Raw genomic sequence first — 17,439 nt, 5'->3', positions numbered from 1 at the left:
ATACTTTTGCTAATACATATCACTTTAATAAATGGTTCAATCTTACATGAAATGTACATGGATTTTAAAAACATATAATACGGCCGATATTGTAGTAAGGATCTGCTTGTCAATAACTTTATTCATGTATAAAAATTATACTTAAATGTTCTGTGTATGATGTATGGTGTGGAGCTCCTTAAACAAGTTTAAACCCAAAATGCTTTGCATTGATTGTTCTCAGTGCATTTGTGCGTTTTGTCTGATACATTTAACGTTTCCAATACTTTTATACGCTAGCATTCAGTACGAGTTCAAACTTTTTTTGCTGTCATAGTTACTGTAACTCTTTAGACTGCCATAGAAATCTGCAGATGTATAGGGTGTGTTTCACAGACTCGTGCAGTTTTATTGACGACGTTACCAGCTAACTTGCCTGTGAAACTCATCACACTTTCTAACCGAAGTTTAGTTTCTAATGATATACTTGTAAGACAAATTAATCAACATATTTGTCATAAATTATGTATGCAACACCTATACGTTTATGTTTGTTTTTAGGCAAGTTTTTTAAGCTCATGAATGTTTCTTAAACTTGCATAAACAAGTATTTTACGAAAATCGGTAAGTCTTCTTATGGAAAAAACGAATACTAATTCAGATAAATTTTTTTACATTTTTCGAGATTGAATATGTTCAACTTGTTAATGACATTGTATTGTCATTTGAGAACGTATAATTTACAGCTTAAGTGGTTTTGTCTTTTTTCGTATTTGTATAATGTCAAAACAATCAACATACGCAAAACATTAAACCCTTAGGATATAACAGTATTGGCAATGGTATTATGTTTAAACAACTGGAATTATGATTAATTGTTGTTGTTCGCGAAGAAAAAAATGTTCACCAACGTTAGTTTAGGTAATAAGTCAAAACATGAATTCCGGTACAACTACGATATCTTTTTAACTGAAATTACTTATCAGATCTCGGCTAAGACATTGGAGAACGTCGTGGCATGTTTGAATATAATAATCAAACACTAGACCAAGATCCTTTTTATATAAAAGTTAACGGTATGCTATATTTATTACTCTCGTCTAGTAAAGTGCCGTTTAATATGTTATACATCACATACAATCCTTGAATTCAGGCATATCAACAATAGCGAGAGATAAGATACAACTTACATGTTGGTGCATTCTATTGGTGTTTAATGTAATAAAAAGTGTAACAGGTTGATCTCGTAAATGTGTTCAATCAGTATCTCATTCTGAAGATAAATGTTTTCTCAAACCCACAAACAATAAAATTTAATGTAAGATTAGCACCTCACGAAGATAGCTACATGCAAATGGTTTACAATCATTTCATCACGGGAACTGTGATAAAACGTACGTAGATTTATTACGCAAGATCTCAATTATCCCATTAAAGTGATAACACGAATACTATTTTCCATAAAAACAACTAGACTGCAAATTTTCATTTTTACAAATCAACGCGTGTTAACAATTTAAACAACAAAATGTGATGTTATAAAGCAACAAATATACAATTATTATTTATCTTTCCCCTTTTAAATGTTTCAATGCAATAAAAAAAAAGATACTTTCACTTTCAAAATTGATATTTAAAACGTGTTTTGTTCAATCGGTCAATCCACACTGAGGAAGTTGTTTGGGGCCGTAGCACTAGATTACGTAAATGGGGCCTCTGTCCCATATACTCCTAACCAGCATACGTCATTGTACTGCAACACATAAGATCCTGCATTTTACACAGCTTTATAGGGAAATAATTAAATAAACACATATAATTTTATTGAATTTTCTCATAAATAGTGCAGAGTAAACAAATATGTACATATTTTTGTTCTCCAAAACAATTATATTTTCCCAGGTTATTAGAAGACAGGTGTATGTTTCTGTATTGCTTATAACGGCTTCCGTCGTGCGAGACAAAAGGTTCTTTGTAAATAGTGTTAAGATTTACCGAAAGTAGCATTTCTATGTCGGAGCTAGTGGTTTCTGGAAGAATCACTAAGAATTTGAACAATATCACCATTTATACTATTTGGTTAAAACTGCTTCAAACAGTTTCAAACAATGTGCATCAGTATCTTTCTTTTTTTTCTATTAATTCAACTGCCTCGACGATTCGCAGGAAAAGTCAATCACAAGAAAAACTAGAACCATGACATATCAAGGAAACAGAACGTTGAGTTATTCAGATTAAATGTAGACCATGATTGTATTGAGAGCATATTTTATATATTTTATATATAGTAATACACATTTTAGAAAATTTGTAGTAATTATAACAAATACAGTCATGTGTTTTTGTTGTTTAAATGGCTCATTGCTCACTTCAGTACAAGCACCTATTTAAGAGATTTAATGCGTAGATAAACAATAGATGCATTGTGTTGTCTGCAAATTTCTAAAAAGATGTACACTCTCAAACACAAGACTAAATAGTTAAAAATTGTAGCTTATTCCAGTTTTAGACAAACATTGTATTTACATTAAGCCTACATGAAATATACTTATATGTTTACTTGAATCTTTCAACAAATTCACACACACGTTCGTGTGATCACTGAAACACTTAAACAAAAGACGGAACATATGAAAATGATTACAAAACTTGATGCGCGTGTGAGTTAGGCTATTTACAAAATCAGTCTGGTTTGTAATGGCGTTTGAATGAATAATTATTCATTTTATTAATTGGGGAATGTTCTCTGCAACACTTTTTATTGATCATAAAAATTAAGTGTTTCAGTAATAATAATCATCAACCAATTGGTTTACATATTTATATATATTTTTGATCTTAGAAAATAATACCAATCTCACGCATGCATTCTATCTAGCGGCAGATTTTCGCAAACGGTTTACAGTAACCGGACTTACTGAGGAATGCCGATTGGTGTATTATATGATCTGCTTTAAAGAGGCCGATTTTGTGACAGGATATAACATTAACTTAACAATGCAACATAGTCTAGTAAAAAACAAACTTGCCTTAATAACTGCTCTAGTTGTAAATACTTTAAATGTGAAAATCTGATCAGAAATGTCTTAACAGCTGTGAAAATTACTGTGTGAAATATGTCAGGAAATTCGAATCTTATCAAGGCATACGCAAACAGAAAATGAAATGGCGTAGACACTTGAAAGTGAAGGTGAACAAATTTTAAACACTTAAATGTGTGCATGTGTTTCGTTTAACAGTAATAATTGTTTCTAAAGATGATTGAATTTCAGTAAGTGAAGAATAAAATAAAATCATGAACATTTGGTTTAAAATAATCGAGAAATAATGCCGAACGTGTTTCCTAGGTAATTTCATTACAGTAGTTTTGCTTTATGAATAAAATAAAATATCACGCTTGCTAATTATCTAGCAAAACCGACACTTGTAATATTATATTTATCCCTATAATATTAAGGATTTCCATCTAAAATATTTCAGTGTTCTGCATATTGTAAACTAATATGTATAATGTTTACAAAATGTATATTTCACGTTTGTTCGAGCACATATGCTTTTCGCTTACTTAACCAGAAAAAATATAATGTTGCAAAATCCGTTTCACAAGAACGAATGTCAGAGACCAGTATTTCTTCTTTTTACATAGCGTGACTGGTTGGCAACCAAGTTGAACTGAATTCAAAAATACATCTGTTTACAAAAGTCGGATATGCAAAACAGTTATCTGTTTAAAATGGTACAGATCTGGTTGTAAATGTAGATACATTTCTTTACGGTCTACCAAACCGCTGATATTCCGCAGTTTACTTGAAAAAAGGTTAAGCCTTGATATAATAGAGAAGTAAGCAGCAAAGTTTTGCATGGGTCTGGATCAGAGATCAGAATTAAAACTTTTCGTTGAACACACATTGATCTCAGTTTTCTTGACTATATGGACATAGGGCCGCGCTATTTTCTTGTAACTTTGACCTTAACTATGAATCTGGACTGGTCCAAAATCAATCAATCCGTAAAAGCATTACACATGAATGCTATAGCATTATAGAATCGATATTGTTATTGCATTCAAAAGCACAATGTTATGTATGTGTTATGAAATCCCGTGAACAGATGGTAACATAATTGTATTCGCTAAAATCGTAAATAAAACACAGGCATACATGCATACAAGCGTAGTACATCATATAATTAACTCTTCTACGAATGACATTTGCTCCCGACAAATGAAAGGTCTTAGGCAACAAGCTAAATCATTAAAAACCTCTTTACACTTAAGATGTATTTTCTTAATGTATGTTCTCAATACGTTATGACTTGAACTTTGTGTATATCAACCACAATAAACAAAATCGGAACCAGAAATCGCTCACGAAAAAATATATTTTCGAGTGTTCTCGATATAACAACACTTGAAGTACCGGTAATTATGAATCTTACATTGACTTATTATCAATGGCTGTGTAGAATACATACAGACATTAAGAACAGTTGAATTTACATTGTATATTAAATTGTAGATAACAAGATATTAATGTAAACCTCTGCATTTTCATGGTTTTGAACATTTCAACAAATTAATTCCGAAATCTATTTTGACAGTTAAGACAAATTTAGACACAGACTCAGGATATTGAACTTTGACCTCTAAAATTGGTAATTGTAAAGGTATGGACCTGAATTTTGCAAAAGTATTTCAGCGCAAGATCCGGTCGGTTCTTATGCCCTGCCATGTCAAATTGTTATAAAATATCACATGACAGGCTGATAACAGGTGAGGCAAAAGACAGTAGGGCAATTGTAAGCACTGCTAATTAACTTGGATTTGAGTGCTAGCCAAGAACAACAATATTATTCATAATAACATCTATAATGAGAAATTCTTAGACATGTGTGTCTTTGAAAACAAACATTGCATTTGCAAACCTACGATATAAGACTAGTCCCGTAATCACGAAAAGACATTATATACATAAAATGCTCGTACATGCCACAGAATGTCTCCTTTTGAAAAGTGCCTTAAAATCGAACACGTATTATGTGTAAGTATTACAAAACACTCAGAGTAAAAAACAAAACAACATCATAATGTTTTCGCCTATACGTCACGCTATTGCAAACAAAATATTTGCTTTCACTTTATTTTCATTTCATCTATCGTTTTCATAAGAAATTTAACTACAATGCGTCCAAGACTGTACGTACTTTTGAAGTCAAAATAGGCAGTTGTTTTTGACCTATTTGATAGCATATGTGCGACCAACCCCAACATTTAATCATCATAGATGGTGTAATAATATTGTCAACTGCACTAACAAGCATCAAACTAACACCAAATATGTAATACGCAAGAGACTTAGATACTCGTCCAGTAAAGCAATTTCTTTAAAGTGTAATTGCCGGATTTTTTTTTCACGACGCTTATATATAAACTATTTGTGAAGCTCTTTTTAATGAAGTACTATTCAAGCCAGAACAATTATGGTCATTTTTTTTATTGCGAATGAATGTTTGATAGTGTAGGTATCACTGTCTCCTCCTAATGTATGTTTTTATATTGTTTATGTTTGACAAATTGTGAGCATTCGACAATTTTACTTAAAATTTTTCTTAAAAGTTGTTTTCCCAAGTTTTAAAGAGTGTATGGTCATCTTCACAATTTAGAAAGTGGAAATGAAAATTTAACGTCGATTTTGTAAAATGCTCACTTTATTCAATTGGAATCATTTAATAAAGTAGTAAAACTGTATATTTGGCTAAAATTCCTTAAATCATTGGGAAAGTTACCAAAACCAGCTCTGCTCTAGCTTGGGAAATGACGAAAATACAGGATGAATAGAAAAGCTTGTATTGTTCTTTAAAAGCAAATAAGATAAAATATTTAAATTAAAAAAACGCATTTAATGCTATTAACAAATATCCATGTACTTCCATACAATTTTAATAAAATAAAACGCCAAAAAAAAAAACATACGCATTTTATTGTTTAATGTAAAAAAATGACATTCATTCAAATCTAGAAAGCATATTGAAATTAAATACGGTAAGACAAATTTATATAGTATGCCAACAGATTTTAAGACGATTTGTAATAGTACAATAACAAGAGGAAATGAGTTAATATTTGATCTGACGTCATATGGATTTGTTCATAAGTTTGCTAGATCGCGCATTTAAGTATGTGCATTTTCTTGAATTTCACAATATTAGGTTCCACCCATTCTTTGTGGCAAAATATACCACACTGACTTTCTTTTTTTGTGAACACAAAGAGTGTCGAGGGTCATGGTAGAATAAAAAATAATTTGTAACAAAATGATTTTCTTAATTGAGTCGTAAAGTTTCCAGAATTTCGCTTTTTCCTTTTGTTTTCACGGCATACAAGCACGATTATGATGGCGCACACGCTGATGGGCCCCGATACAGAGCCCATGGATTATTATGGCAATTGTGGTAAATATTTTACATCTGTATTGAACTTAAACTCTCAATTAATAGGAAAATGTCAGATATAAAATACAAACTTACAAATGCTTCTCACTTAACTACGTTAATTACATTCGTCCTCAAAATCATTAAAAAAAATGAAATAGTGGTATTATTATATGTATATGAATACAGACTATTAATCAAATAAAATAAGATGTTATTGTCCTGCTATAATTCATTCAATACATTAGATTAAACTTTACCCTATTAGGATACTAATACTGGCTTTTGGTTGGAATGTTCAGAATCTCATATTTCGTTTCATTGTACATAAGTGCACAGGTGTATATACCCCTCAGCTCTTCAGTGAGAGTAAGTATTGTAAGAATTCAGGCATGATACGATTGTGTGATACTGTATTTTTCTTAAATATCTCTTTCATCAGCTGGTGACCGCTGGGTGCGAAACCACTCTCGGCGATGCTGATAGCGTCGTTGATATCCTGGCCTGCACCTGCGAACTTCACAACTATTTCGTTCTGTTCGTTGGTGCATTTTAAGTGCACGGTTGCTCAATATGTAACATTGGTGCCGTCTTAAAAGGCGATATTTTATGAAATTTCCCTGAAATTGCTGTTAAACGACATGCTATTTCCTATTACACACATTGATTATCAAATAAAGACTGACTCCTAGACCAAACATTAAACCATTGCATTTATTATTCTAAAACATTATAGAAGTATGACATACTTACGAAGTATTTTGTTTTAACTAAAAAGTATGTCTTCTTTTTAAAAGACCTCTATACATACATAATATCAGGAGAGCGCACATTTCTGACAAACATAGCACATACTTGAGGAACACCATTGACCTATTTCTGAGGAGAACTGCAGGGGCAACTGTTAAGTATGTAATCATTTAGACATTCAGCATATGTCAAATAAGCCCATAGTATGGCCCGTTTCCAGCGGCTGTAGATACATAAATGATATAATTATAAATGAGCAAAATAACGTTACACACAGAGATATCATATAAAAAAGTTGTGTTAGTGGGTTATCAGTTAAAGCAAACAAATATCAACAATTAGTACCAAAAACAGATAGACTAATTTACAATTGCTGACAACATAAGGACCGCTAACAAACCAGTGTGCATAAGTATTCAAAGTGCAATACCTTGATCTAGTTGCTTCAGATTCGAATACCGTGAGTAACTTCTGTTTCTCGTCAACATGTCTGTTATTCATGATATCTTTAAATACTTTGCTTAGCAAGTTAAAATGCTGAGTTAATTTTTTGAAAATACATAAAAACATACCCAGTCGCTCTGAAAGATCCTGACTAGATTGCAAAACTAGATTATCATGTATTTTAATGAAGGGATCTAGTGTCTTCGTTGGAATGAAATCACCTTAACCATTCCTGAGAAGTTTATCTGAACCTAAAAACCCATTCACAGACGCCATGGCCATTGAAAGAAGCATACTTTTCATTTTCTTTAAGCACGCGAGCTCAAATTTCAGAAATAACATTACATTATTTATCACCATCAGTTTTATGTTTATGCTTATATCAACAATTCATATAATATAGTATTAACGTGTCCTCTGTGTATAACTTACATTTACCAGGTACATGTGAGGATACAGAATAAATTAGCATACGTTGCAAATGTTCTGAACACTTTAACACATTTATGCCTAGTGGACTCTCCCATCCTTCTAAATTGGATAAATTTATTTCCAAAATTAGGGATGTCTAGTATATTTATTTCTATATTAAGAATATTTCTTACAAAAAAAAACAAAAAAAAATCTTACAGAAATTCCTCTAAGCAAACAGCGCAGACCCTGATGAGACGCCGCATCATGCGGCGTCTCATCTGGGTCTACGCTGTTTTCCGAGCCCTTTTTTCTAGACGCTATGCATAAATGGGTTAAAATCTCAAAACATGTTTGCCTGATATGTTTTGATGTTGCCAATCAAAGTACTGCCTTGACATCATGCGAACTGTTTTATGAAGACATTTAGATATATCCGCATTACCAATACCTGTTGTTTACCTGTACTGGAATGTTAATACTGGAAAGGCGAACGATGTTGGCAGATATATAGACAACGACACAAATTGTTAAAAATTGCTCAAGAGAAAACTATTGAACCATGTGTCGTTAACAAAAATTTCAATTTTAATTGTTTGTGATTTCGGCATTTGAAGTTTATTTAAGCTAGTGAACATTCTCTGTAGCTATACATTAACATTGAAATGAACGCAAGTTGCGATGAAAATAAGCAAAGAGAGATTTGTATAATGCAAGTTGCTATGCACATGTCGAAAAAATATGTTTGTTATATGCAAGCAGCAATCTTCATTTTGACAGACGTAATTGTTGAATGCAAGCTGCAACCCGCATATTATGAGATGGTGGTTTCTTGAACTTTATTCAAGAATCACAATATTCACAATATTCGAATGAACATGCGGTTTTATTGAACGCAAGTTTATGTCTAAGTTATCGTTGTTCGTTAAAAACGGTAGTGATATTGTAACAAGTACGAGTATATACTTGTTCAATTACAAGCATCACGGAAGATTAAAGCGTTTGCGAATGATCACCGATAAAATTAATTTACGTTCTTTATTTTGAAGTTTGTTTTCCCACATTATTGCTACATGTTTACTTTTCAGGCAAACAACTCTGCATTGACGGTCATAACGACGCCACCTCGAGCCTCCAACCACGTGATTACACCTACCAAACAACAGAACGTAAACGGAAATGACAAACGAACCAACCATTCTCAGAATTTACTGAAGCAGGCGTCCCCGAAACCGCCACCGTCCCCGTCACGTGATAGTCACCAGTCCCTCGTCATAGACCAATCAAAACAAGAGGACTTCACCTGGGGCGCGTTTACGCCGATGTCGCAAGAGGTCTTCGAGAACGCGCACACGCGCCACAAGTACTTTTATAAGTTCAGCGACAAGGTTCTCAAACAGGGCACGAAAATGAAAGTGGGAATCTGGGACGCCCCCGGGAAGCCTTGCGAGACCATGACGTATGAGCAGCTTCTGCAAGGTAAGTATGGCTGAGCCATGCGACCGTTTGTGGAATTATGTATATGCGTGTGTCTGTGTACAGATGTAAGGCAATTGGAGCATGAGTATGTCTGGTGTATCGATGTCCGTAGGTCTTTCTCTGGAACTATATGTATATTTATTTTGATTTATAATGGCAGGCGTCCCTCTGATTAATCAGGTGTCAGTTAGTAAAGTCTATTGCTTTTCATGCGGTCATCAATTTCATCACATGTCCATCTAGTGAATCTTTCTTTCAATATTAGTTATTTTTTTCACCAATATGTTCATGCATACGTCTTTCCTTAAATCATGAGCCTGTGCCTTGAATCATGCATGTGTCATTGGAATAATTCGTGTGTGCCTTGAATCGTGCGCCTGTCCGTGGAATTATACGTCACCTTATTGAATCATGCGTCTGTGCCTTTAATCATGCGTCTGTGCCTTGAATAATGCGTCTGCCCATTTAATCGTGCGTCGGTGTTCGAATCATGTATATGTCCATTTAATCATGCACACATCCAATAAACCAATTTTCTGTTGAATAATGCATAAGGCATTAGTTAATTCAACTGACAACTACTTCTGATCGGGTCAGTTGTTTGTGGTAAATCGTCAATATCATTGTGTAAGTTCATTACTGAATTACTGGCCAAAAGCAACACTACGTTCTGCACCATCATTTATTACCATTCTATCTGTCCGCCACGTGCTTCATTTCAATCATTAACAAGTGGTTATTACTGCCACGTGTCAATTAGCTATTCTAGTTTAAGAGACGTGCTTTATATACCCCTATAGCCACAATCAAATACAACGCTATCATACGCGTGTGTTTATAGAGCTAATAATGAGAACCAGTTGTTGATTTGGCTGGAATAACAAAGCATTCGTAAACTATTATTCATTAGCTAATTATACCGAACACAATTACAAATCCATTATGAATATGCTCTGAATTGTGTATTATTTATGTGAACTTTAGTCACCCTGTTCAATCTGCAGACATAATGGCTTACCAAAATTATGTCGTTGGAAAGTATTCACATTTATTTAGAATAATCATTTTAAGTCCTAAAACTGGCAAAACTTATTTGAAACGACAGGACGATGGGACGACGATACGCTGCGTGATTGTATAGCGGACATGGTAGCTCCAGACCAGCCTGCGAATCCGCACAGTCTGGTCTTGATATAAAGGGACGACGATACGTTGCGTGATTTTATAGCGGACGGGGTAGCTCCTGACCAGACTAAGAGGTTGCATAAGACAAAGTTTCGCATGACGCGGCTCATTCCTAGTCAAACGTCATATGATTTTATTCAAAAATAAATTATAATTTGATATTATTTATTTAACTTGTTTAGCGTGAATGGGATCAACAACATACGTTAACTTTATTCCAAGAACCCGCGTTCACCTGGCCAATTCACTTTCCCACCGGATTATTTGGCATGTCTAACATCAATATTATTGCGTTGTAATATCTGAACACTCTGATAAATCAGACGCGGATATTGTATGCGAGGAATGAAGAAGAACTGATAAGAATTAAGAATGTAATTGGTTATGATATTTTATCTTTTAAAATATTTGTATGTGGTAATGTTATCGCTTTGAGCGAAATTGAAGTTTTAATGTAATAATACAAGGTGCAAACCTTGTGTTTTACAAATCGTAAAAATGTTTCGATTTTGGTTCCGAATACCAGTGTATGCTGCTTAACACGTACATATCTTCTGCAGTGCAAAAGGGCAAATGAATTTGGTAAATTAAAAAAGTTACATCGATCACAAACGGAAAACAGTCAAGAAGCTTTTGACATGAAATAGATCAATATCATCATGCGGGTACTGTTTGATAATAAGATATGATTTGTTAATCTGGCATTCTTATTCTGCATAACATTGGGGCGGATGGTCGCCCAATTAAAATACCCTTGCCAGCGGAACTCTTTTGATTCCACAAATGCGTGGCAAATCGGAGCACGTGTTTTAATTCGTTTTGCACCTGTGCACAACAGTAAACCTTGTGCCGATAGGACTGCGGCGTACGCTGTAGTAAAACCGCGCAATAAACCTTGATAAATCCGCGCATGTACGAGCCTCGTTTCCCAGAAGAAACCGTGATGACTTAAACATGTAGGACCTGATCATCCGAATTCTGGCTTCGAAGTCTTTATGCTCACAGCTAAAAGTTGTTTAATAATATCATTATCGAGTAATCAAATCTTGATTGTATTCCCAGTGACGCATGTGGAATCAACAGTCAGAAAATCAACAGTGCAAATAACCGATGCCTAAAGATGGCCGTATACTAGTAGTTCATTATTCCCCGCACCTGACGATTCAGTAGTCAATTGTCCTTTAAATTAAACCGAAATGTACGCCTCTTTGGTGAATACATGTTTTATGGACGACTTACTTGTAAATATCATCATGATGGCGCATTAGAAAATAGTCTTGGTAAGAAGTTCATCTATTGCATCAACATTCTGTGTGCACCATAATGAGATATTTTCTGTAAGCTTTTTACCCGTATTGTTGTTGTTTTTTTTTCACCACTGCAGGTGTGCTGTCGGAGGGGGAGCGGCTACTGCTGGGAGGCAGCTGGCTGTACTTCCGGGATGTGGAGTTCCAGGAGGCAGGGACCGCCAGGCCAATCAAGCCGCCGCTAGGCGATGGTCGAATATGCCTTACTAACCGCCGAATGTTGCTGATGTGCGCAGAAATGTCACCAGGTTGGTAGTAATATGATGACTTATCTTTTTTAAGTTTCTTGTTTCGAAACAGCGCTTTTGTGTTCTATTATAATGGAGCAATAAAAAGTACAAAAGCGCATCTATAATAGAATGAAACAATAGCACATACATGCAATAATCTATATACAGTATGTATTACAGCAATTATGCCTACAATATATGTACGCGGGCAAAGTTAATCACAGTTAACATCAAAACAACGTCCGAATAAGTGCGTACATCTTCGACAAATAGAAACGATAAAGCCTACTCGACAACTCCTCTGTCAGATACAAATTGTTTGTTAAAGATGACATAGAGGTAGCCTTCAAATGACATGTATGCAGCTAAAATGCGGTTTTTGAGAGATTACGATCCACAAACAAAACTGTATTGTGAGCTTTTGTTACTGTAAACGTGCAGTTTGCCTATAAATTGGCACCTTGCGATAAAAAAGCATGATTAGTTTTGTTTGTCAGGCGCCAGTATCTCCGAGTTTGGAGAACCTGCTCCCAGTACCAAGGGCGGCAGCGGCGGCTACAAGCTGACGGTGTCCAAAGTGAACCACGTGTTTTTCCAGAACATTCCAATCGACTGCTTCGAGAGCGTGGAACTAAGCTCCAGTGTCGGCGTCATGGCCGAGAGCAAACTGTCTGAGCGGAAGCCGGCATGCTGCGGGCTCTTCTCTTGCGTTGGGGTGAGTAGCTACACGTGAGCGTCTCCATGGCGACTAGCGTTTGTCAGTTTTGATTTGTTGGTACGTGAAGTTATGGTGGGTAAATTGGGCGAAATACGCCTGCGTTCGGAAGACATTTTCCAACTTTGTGTTTTTTTGTGTCCCATTAAATATTGACTATATATATATATATATATATATATATATATATATATATATATATATATATATATATATATATATATATATATATATATATATATATATATATATATTATGGTGACAAATGTCATAAGTTCCCAATTTCAAACAAATTATGTCCATATAATGCTCCGATACATGCAAATCAATGGTAACATCGAACGAGCATTTTGGACGCCGCATACTTGTAAGAGTTTAAATGTTCGAATTAGCATGATTAAACGATTAAATGTTTGCATCCATGTAACATTAAAACGACGCGGGGTACAAATGTATCCTCTTTAATGATAATTTCTGAATGATTAAAAAATTCGCTAAACAATAGAGAACACAGGTGCAGATACTTATATCCACAGATGATATTTCCGGTTTTCTGTACACGCACCTGGGAAGATGTAGAATCCTAAGTATTTTTTAAACGAAAACGAATATGCTGTGGAACGTATCATGGCAAGATGCAACGTACAGATGGAGAAAATGAACCTTGATCGCATCGTTAGCGCCAACGATGCCGACATGTATTTGCTCTTTAGTTTACGAGATGCAAAGCAATATGCTCATATATGTTTAAACTACGACCGACCAACGATACGTTTTGCAGTAGTTGAAATTGTAAATTTTGAATGAATTGTACGACTTTAGCATAAATAAACATGTATTTAAACGTTCTATTGAATTGGTTGGTGATTAAAACATTTCCAAACGTTAATAAACACAAAGCGTTGCTGTTTGTGAAAACACATCTGCATACTGTTACGATTAAATTCAACATACAGCAACATTGCAACATAGCATCGAGGTATCTTAAACAACATTTTTTTCAGAAAACATTTATAGTCTATTCGCGTCATAAGCTGTGTGTTCATGGCCACAATACTGTTGTTTTAGAAATGATATATTATCTGCAAATCGAAAAAAAAACGCAACCAATTATCCTAAAAATAAGTAATTGAATCGCTATTTGGAAGTAGGATTGTTTTTCCATCCGTGTCGAAAATCTTATGTACCGGTTCATGCTGAATACTTTTAAAAGGTTCAAAAGAAAACAAATCGCGCATGCGTTTGATTGTTGAGTAATCGTTTTTTCCTATTTATCTAATAAAACATGCTGATAACGCTGTAAAAGAATTCTTTGTCCGAATGTATTTTTTTTAGTTCATCTGTCTCCCACGACGCCTTGAAATCAAATGTTTCTCCTGGAGTAAATGTGTTGTATAAATCAAAGAAATAGATGTCGTTCAAGTGAAAAACATACAGGTAAAATACATTTTTCACATAAAGTCTGAGAACTTCACGTAATAATTTGTTTTCAGGTAGGAAGTTGCGGATACACATGGGATGCAACTCCTCCGCTGTCGGTGAACATAGTGAAGAGAGTTATCCGCCTTGGCGTTTATTTGCCCCCTTGGCGAACACCAGCTGTGCTGCTAGTGCATCTGCACCCGAAGATGTCGCTGACAGGAGCACGTGACTTCGTGGCGCAGCTGCAGAACCACGTGCCCCAGATGCAATACCGCGCGCGACAAGGGGCCACCGTGCTGTGAGTGCGCGGCCCAAAGGCTGGGTTCAAGAAATGTGTGTACATAACGACATGCAAAGTTTTGATCTGTATATGTACTATATTCTTTATTTGTGAGTGTGCGTATCTCAAAGCTTTTGAGGTCCTTCCTCTTCCTCGCCTGGTGCTTCACTGTGTGAGGATCCGGATTGTGTCCTAGCACTCCTTACTTATTCACTGTTCTACACACGAAAGCTGGGACGCATTATTGAATTATAACTGCTATGTTCTGTCAAGTGTTATTTACTGAAATATATTTTCAATGTTGGTGTGGTCTTGTAATGTGGGGGAAGCCCGTGTATCCGGAGGAAACCCCACTTGTCCGGTATGGTGACCACCATTAAAACTCACATACTTCCGGGAACGGGGATTGAACCCGCGTCGCCTAGCTAAGAAGCGCGTGTACAAACTGTGCTTACCGGACAGCCGGATAATGTGTGTATCAGATTTGCTAATTTGCGTTAACGAGTACTTTACTGTAAACGGGTTTACACTTACGATAATATTCACGTATGTATTAGCTGTCTAATTCTCCGAGGCAATATTCGAAACAAGTGGAACAAGTTTGATTAAACGTACGATGTTTACGGAAGACGCTTTCAGATTAAATACATTGAAATACATACAAAATACACTCTCCAAATTGATGATAATTTGTAAATGTGCCGTGCTCTGGTGAAACGGGATTTAACGCATTAAGTGGCTTCCAGATTCGCCTGTGAAGTCCGCACAGGTTAATCAGGGACAAAACTATTCGCTTTTATTGTATTTTTTCGATTTAAGGAAGTATCTTCTTTGCGAAAAGTGTTGTTCCTGACTACCCTGTGCGGACTGCACGGCCTAGTCTGGGAAGACTTTTAACGCACGTGTATAAAAACCCGTTTGCCCATTCACGATCGCGGCTCAAAATTATCCTTGGTTACATCCTACTTGTCAATAATGTATCCATTACATATTTGGAGACAAATATGAGGGTGCTATAACAAAACGGGATGAATTAATTATAAATTATTTTAATAAAAGTATTATTTTGTGCCCATTGGGTTTTGTGTTTAAGATGTGCTTACGAAGATACGCAAAATTGTGTATGACCGTACATTATATATATCTACATGAAGTTCCATTACTTCACATGAACTGAAATACAATTTAAATTATTTGCTGTGAACCAGGTCAACTGTCGTATCTGTAGAACGATGGTGATGGGTTGGTTGTAGGGGTGAGTACGGTGTGTCTTGCAGAGCAGAGTCCGGTTTCTGCTCAGATCTGGCGCATGTGTGTTGTGAATGCTTGTATGCATGCACATATAGCAGTGTGTAATGTTCGTGTGTATATTATTTTGTTTATTTGTAATATATCGTATTTTATGTGCAATAAACTCAGTAAAGATTGCAGGTGTCTTTTTCTAACTAATTTTTCTGACCAATGAACATTAATCAAACACAGATTACAATAATCAATAATTTCGCATGAACAAAAATAGATCAAACATTATCGTGTATGTTTGTTAGACTCTTATTCGAAACATAAGTATATAAAGCCTGTCTGTCCGCTGCATGAGTAAATATAACAAGTTTCATATAATTACAGTGATCCATTTCGCAACCGTTGGATCACTTCAAATTAATCAGACCACAACGAACTTTTCTTTACAGTTCAATCTTGCGATAACTAGTGAACTTTCAACGGAATATCGGCATGCAAAAGCCGAGTCTAACTAACAATGCCAGAAGATATCATTCAGTACTTATGACCGCCAGCCATGTTATATTATAGTAGTATATAAGTTCTGTTTTACAAGCAGCAACGCGAATGTTTTCTGCCACTATGAAATGCCTACCGATATATCTATTTGGCAAGTGTCTATGCTCTTCCTCTTTTCAAGAGCAGATTGTCAATCTCTATATATCACATATTTAGCACGAAGCTTAAATTTAGAATTGAACCATCATGAAAAAATAAGCAAATTGGTTGAATTAATATCCCCCGCCAATATGCTTCTGGACACAAAAGTGTTATATTTGACACTCAAAAAAGCATTTTTTTCAAGATACAAAGGGCCAAAACTCTGTTATTAACAGATGGTGTACAATGCCATTTGGCGTGCATCATTCTAGCATCCATATATATACGCATACCAAGTTTCAATGAAATCTGTCAAAGCACCACCCAAGATATGGCTCCGGAAGGACGGGAAGACGGACGGACAACGCCAAAACAATATCCCTCCGCCGATGGCGGGTGATAATAATTACTAATGAACAAGAGATTGCCAAGCAATATGGTCCTTTAGCGGATAAACTCCACCATTGTCAGTTAAAAAAAATATATTTTTTTTATTAAATATATTTGTTGCCATAGCAACCAGAATTGACAAAGGAACAAAATGAAATGACGTGCATAATCTCCATATTGCCATCTATCCATGTTTCAAGTTATATGAAAAAATATTAAGAACTTTTAAAGTTATCGCAGGATCCAGAAAAGTGTGACGGACTGACTGACAGACACACGGACGGAATGCAAGTCCCCTCAGGTTTCACAGATAGGGGACAAAAATGTAGTTTATTTTATGGAAACAAAACCAGTTTTCATTTGGTAATGTGAAAGGGTGTAGGAGGGGCTTTTGCCTGCACCAGTGTCCAGCAACAATGTGCAAATTGGCACCAGTGTATCACATTTATATGTATTAATATCAGTATAATGCAGACACATGGTTCAAGAGTGCTTTAAACAGTCAATAAATGTTAATTTAACCTTTGAATAAAGAAA

General features: G+C 35.2%; 1 protein-coding gene across 1 annotated transcript in view; it reads left to right on the top strand.

Annotated features, from left to right (window-relative positions):
* LOC127871662 (uncharacterized) overlaps nt 1-16,058 on the top strand; it is a 57,054-nt gene extending 40,996 nt beyond the window's left edge. The window contains exons 2-5 of the mRNA XM_052414786.1: nt 9,102-9,492; nt 12,062-12,232; nt 12,712-12,929; nt 14,423-16,058. Coding sequence (XP_052270746.1) covers nt 9,102-9,492; nt 12,062-12,232; nt 12,712-12,929; nt 14,423-14,653 — 1,011 coding nt within the window. The 3' untranslated portion in view covers nt 14,654-16,058. The remainder of the gene's footprint in view (nt 1-9,101; nt 9,493-12,061; nt 12,233-12,711; nt 12,930-14,422) is intronic.
* Nucleotides 16,059-17,439: the final 1,381 nt, after the last annotated feature.

This window comes from Dreissena polymorpha, chromosome 3 (assembly GCF_020536995.1).
Source record: "Dreissena polymorpha isolate Duluth1 chromosome 3, UMN_Dpol_1.0, whole genome shotgun sequence".
NCBI lineage: Eukaryota > Metazoa > Mollusca > Bivalvia > Myida > Dreissenidae > Dreissena > Dreissena polymorpha.
Note: the sequence above shows the minus strand (reverse complement) of the source record. Positions and strands in the feature narration are given on the sequence as shown.